The 4,887-nt window shown below is 49.0% G+C and overlaps 1 protein-coding gene across 24 annotated transcripts; it reads left to right on the top strand.

Annotated features, from left to right (window-relative positions):
- Positions 1-711: 711 nt before the first annotated feature.
- LOC120646771 (atherin-like) lies at positions 712-4,517 on the top strand. 24 transcript variants are annotated; one of them, XR_005664578.1, is made up of 4 exons: positions 812-1,903; positions 2,342-2,409; positions 3,482-3,541; positions 3,700-4,289. XR_005664578.1 is itself a non-coding variant. In XM_039923230.1 (3 exons), the coding sequence occupies exons 1-2, from the start codon at positions 949-951 to the stop codon at positions 3,517-3,519; spliced, it is 993 nt and encodes a 330-aa protein (XP_039779164.1). In that variant the 5' UTR covers positions 712-948; the 3' UTR covers positions 3,520-3,541; positions 3,593-4,289. The 24 variants fall into 24 exon arrangements, 6 of the variants coding, with proteins under 6 accessions (XP_039779164.1, XP_039779162.1, XP_039779163.1 ...); XR_005664577.1 differs by adding an exon at positions 2,534-3,136 and having other exon boundaries at positions 812-2,409; XR_005664573.1 differs by adding an exon at positions 2,534-3,409 and having other exon boundaries at positions 812-2,409.
- Positions 4,518-4,887: the final 370 nt, after the last annotated feature.

Here is a 4,887-nt window from a genome sequence, read left to right as displayed (position 1 = left end):
GACAAGGAGCGGAAAGGTAATCGGAAGCTTCAAGGTTAAGCTTGCAGGCAACGGTGGGTTCCAGCTGGGGGGGGATGATGCTTTGCGCGGGAGAGGTAACTGAAGCGCGAGGGAAAGCACGGAGAGAAGGGAAAGGGGGGCACTGGCAGCAAGGATTTGGGGGGCGAAATTTTGGATCCGCGGAGCTCTTAATAATGGCGATTGGCGAGACGGCCCTCCTTGGGAGGGCTTCAGCAGAAGACGGCCCTCTAAAGGGGCACGGCTCCGGCGGTGAAGCCCCGGGAATGCTGGTCTCTGGAGCGATTCCGTGGAGGAGGAGCCACAAAAACGTGGCTCCGGGCGGCTCCGCGAGACCCCTGCCATCTTTGCCCCTCGTCTGCGCGCGCCGGGCCTCCTTGGCGGCTGGCTGGGCGGGAGCTCGTGGCCCATGGCGCGGCAGGGTGGGAGGCCGGGCGGCGGCGGGCCACGGCGAAGGCAGAGGAGGCGGGCCCCAGGCGAGCAACGCGTACACGGCGGCGGGAGACGAGCACCCGTGGGAGCGCGAGGCCGCGGCGTGGATGGCCGGCTGCGGCAACATGCGACGGCGGCCGGAGACGGCTGCAGAAACTCGAGGCGGCGGTGGGAGCACGAGGCTGATGGCGGGGGATTGCTGCGGGAGCGCGAGACTGCGGCAGGGAGGGCCGACCGTGCAGTGTAGCAGCGAGAGACAACCAGCTTCAGGAGCTCGCGGCGGCAGCATGTACGAGACTGCGGTGTAGCCGGGGCAGCCGCGGAGGGCAGGAGCCATGGGCGGATAAGGAGCTAGCTTCGTTGACGAGTAGTCCATCCTATAATCCATCCATCCTATAAAGGACCGATCAAACAATGCTATAGCCACCAAGAAAATTTCCCCCGCTGAGAAGGTGTAACATTGAGTACCCAAAAAACTATACTCAGAAATCCCTCAACATGAAAATCAATGGTCCACAGCCTTTACATGATGAGTCCAACGCCATCCAACGGCTGATCTTATATGGATCATTCGGCTTCAACGCAACGCACCGCTTCAGCCAACCGCCCGCGCGTCCGTCCCTCCCCCGCTCCCCTCTCCCTCTCCCTCACGCGCCCGACTCCCAGCGCGCACCCGCAGTTCGAACGCTGGCGACTCCTCATTTTTTTTCTATTTTTTCCTCCCTCTCCCCTGCGACTCCCGCACGCGCCGCTCCCCACCGGCGGCCGCTGCCGCTCGCGGCCCCGCGCACCAGCACGCGCCGCGGCTCACCCGCGCCGACCGACGCTGCCCCGCGCGCGGGATGGGGCGGCCTGCGCCGGCCGCCATTGCCGCTCGCACGCACAGTCGCGCCCCCGCCCGCCGGCAGGCCGCTCGCCCCACGCCCTTGCGCCCATGCCTCCGCTCGCCCTCGCAGTCGCCACTCCAGGACCCTCCGACGACCAGATCTGGTCAGCAAAGCCCCCCCCCCCCCCGGCGCGCGCGCTCTCTCTCTCGATCGAGAGGGGCAGGGGCGGCGGATCCAAGGCGGGGACGCGCCGTTGCCGCCTCGCCTGCCCGCGCAGGAGCCGTGTTGCTCACCCGAGTGTGAGCAGCCACATGCCCCCCACCCCTCCCGGCGGCAGCCATGTGCTGGCCCAGCCGGCCGCGGCCCTCTGCTGGCGGCGCGGCCGTGCGCAGGCACATGGTGCCCCGCCACTGCCGTCGCGGCCCTCCGCCTGCGTGCACGCACCGCCGGCCACGCGCCCTGCAGCATGCGCTCCTTCGGGACTCCCGCAGTTGTGTACACGATGTGGACGGGCTCAACAATTAAGTACTTCGTTGTCCGGGACTCCCACAGCTGCGTCTTCATCTTCTGGGCCGTAGGTGACATGCTGCTCAAGCTGGGAAGCCGGTGCCTCCGGTTAGTCACAGGTACCATGCTCTTCACATTCCTCTCGCCACACATTGCAGTTGCTATGCAAATCTGCTGTAGGTTTTACCGGACTGCATGTTCTGCATCCTCCCAGCCTTTCAGTCACTGTTTCTATTTTGGTCAAATGTCCCAACTTAATGGTTCTGTCTTGCCGTGACAATCGGCTAAAAAGGAATTTGGGAAGAGAATGATGCTTCCCATCAAGAATCTGAAACTTTAATAAGGCATACATGTGTGGTTTGCCTTCTAACTGGCTTACTGCTACTTATATGCATATTTACAGGACGCAGCAATTAAAACAAAAGAATGGAGTAATATTGCCCAGAATGGCAGGAGCTATATCATTGTTTAGTTGTTTTCACTCGATCAGCTTTTGTGCCAAGATATTTGGATGCTTATGCGGTGAAGTGATGGCCTTTGTATTGTCTTTGTGCCAGGAGCACACGAGCCATTAGCATCACTCATGGCACCTCTCATGCACAGATGCTCTTGATGCTTCTCTCCAGTGAGTATTTGCTAATCATTGATGAGAACAAAAATGAATTAACCAGGATCTTGACTTGCATATGCATACATATAGTCATATACTTATATGCCTCTTGTCTGATGCTGATTGCTGTGAGATTCAGCTATAAGCCTATAAAACCAGTTTTACTCTCTTAAGAGATGTGGCTGAATGGCAGAGTGAGGAGGAAAATTACTCTATCTTGGACATTAAGTTAAGTAATAATATCTGTCTCACTTTGCTTTACCAAATTCATTGACCTATTTATTTTGTAAGTCATATTTGAAAACAACAAACAAAGAATCAGTAAACAATGTCTCATACAGTTGGCCCAAAGTTTTAGTAACTAAATTGTTTATGCAGCAAGGCATGAATGTTTAAAACCAACTCTGGCTAACAGGCTAAGTGTGTTTCTGGATGTCATTTGCTTGGTTCATTTGGCACTTCGACCAAAGTTTCAGTTAGCATCTTCTACATAATAGTTCGTTCAGTTAAGTGTATTGTTGAAAAGTTCCTAGATTTTTTTTTGATGATCAGATAGGTGCAGATCCATTTAATCTATTTTTTAGCATATTAGATTTATCAAAGTTGCTATTCCAGGCAGTCTTGTTGCATTTTGGAATGTCTGCTCTTAGGCTCAAAGCATTCCAGCTCATTGCTTAGAAGAGAAGGATTATGTCTTCGCTCCTTGCATAATCAATAAAATTGCTTATTTCCAATGCTTAAGGTAAAAAAGATTTACTTGTGCTATGTTATGGCTGATTAGCTATATATACAAGTATTTTTTTTTGAAACATTAGCTATCTGGAGTAGTACAACTAGATTTGAAAATACAGTGAGGCTCATTACATGATTTATAGATGGATTTTAGGAAGAAAATTAGCAACTGTACTGCATTCTAATTTTATTTGAACTGTGCTAGACTTTAGGTCGTTGTGACTGAATGGCTTTAGGTCATTGTGACATGTGGCTATGAGTGTCAATGACATTGTAACTTCAGGTGCAAGACCTTTGACCTCTTTTGCTCATGACTATTTTAATTTTGCTCATAATGTCTTTATGGTTTATGAAGGTTATCAAGGGGATTGTGGATGGCTGTCTACAATCTGATTGCACTCTCATACCATAGGAGGTGAGTTTTTAAAATTACCATGATTTAACAATTTAACCAGTGGTGGATCAGGATGGTTAGTGTGCTGAAGGAGCAAGTTGGGCGAGCAGTGGTCGAGGCAATAGTTAGAGGGAACACTCCACACATCCTGGTATTACTAACCAATTGGTACGATGCAGGGAAGATGGCCAGAGTGGTAGGACGGGCTCAGGGCAGGAGGAGCACTTGTTAGTTAAGTGGAAGAAGACCATATCCTCAGCTCAATTTTGGATGCAAACTGGTTACTTGTACTCTTGGGATGCTGGTGTTTGCTGTGCAACTGTATTGGTTTTAGATTTTGAGTGTGTGCCATATTCTTGGTACATCCGTACATGGCCAATTATTAATTTTTGATGTCCTTGATTTGTTGGTTCCTGCATGCGCATTAGTGCCAATATTCTTGGTACATCCGTACATGGCCAATTATTAATGTTTGATGTCCTTGATTTGTTGGTTCCTGCATGCGCATTAGTGCCAAGAAGGGACATGTTCTGCTTAGCAATCTCAAGGCGCTCGCCAACTTCGGTGTGGAGGCATAGAAGATGGAAGGTCTGTTGGAAAATTTTAGGTGTGGAGGAATCCAATTTTTTATCCGTAGCGTTAGCACGGCCATACTTACTATGATGTTGAAATTATTGATGTGGTTGTGTCAGTCTCTACATTAGTAATGCATGTCTATTTGTAATTGACCAACCGTGATATCTGCTTATATGTATTAAGCTACTTTGTATTTTTTTCATTAGCTTCTGTACGACATTGCAAATTATAAATGGTAGCTCTTGTTTTATCTATGTAAAAGTTGCATTTGTGAATTTTGCAGGTTGCTGAGTGATCATTGGGTTTCATTCATTAGTTTCTGAAAGCATCAAGAAAACTCTGCTCAAGGAATCTCATTGGCAAAGTTTATTGTTTGATTAGTAATAGTCATTATGTTGATTTTGGTATTTGTTTTGGACTCTGTCCTTTGTGTGAAACATACTTTTCGGTTTGAACTATGTGTCTTGTATTATTTGGTGTACATCTAAAATTTATTCGTGGCGTTAGCACGGGCATCTTACTAGTAGTAGGAAATGATAAGACCGAGTAAAAAAGGTTGTGCGGGAAAAAAAAGGCATCGTGTGGAGGAAAAAAAAAGAAGTGTTAATCTGTCATTTTAATTCATTAATTTTTTGTATCAGGTGAAATCACATTATAAATTGAGAGGAAAAAGTATAAACACATATGTAGAAAAAGCCAAATAGGGAAGGATATATTGGACATTTAACTTCTTCCATCATTACCTGAACAGAAAAAAGCTGTTTTGCCAAATGTTTTTCAAAACGGCTTCA

This window comes from Panicum virgatum, chromosome 9K, assembly GCF_016808335.1.
Source record: "Panicum virgatum strain AP13 chromosome 9K, P.virgatum_v5, whole genome shotgun sequence".
NCBI lineage: Eukaryota > Viridiplantae > Streptophyta > Magnoliopsida > Poales > Poaceae > Panicum > Panicum virgatum.
This window is presented reverse-complemented; position numbering and strand designations above follow the sequence as displayed.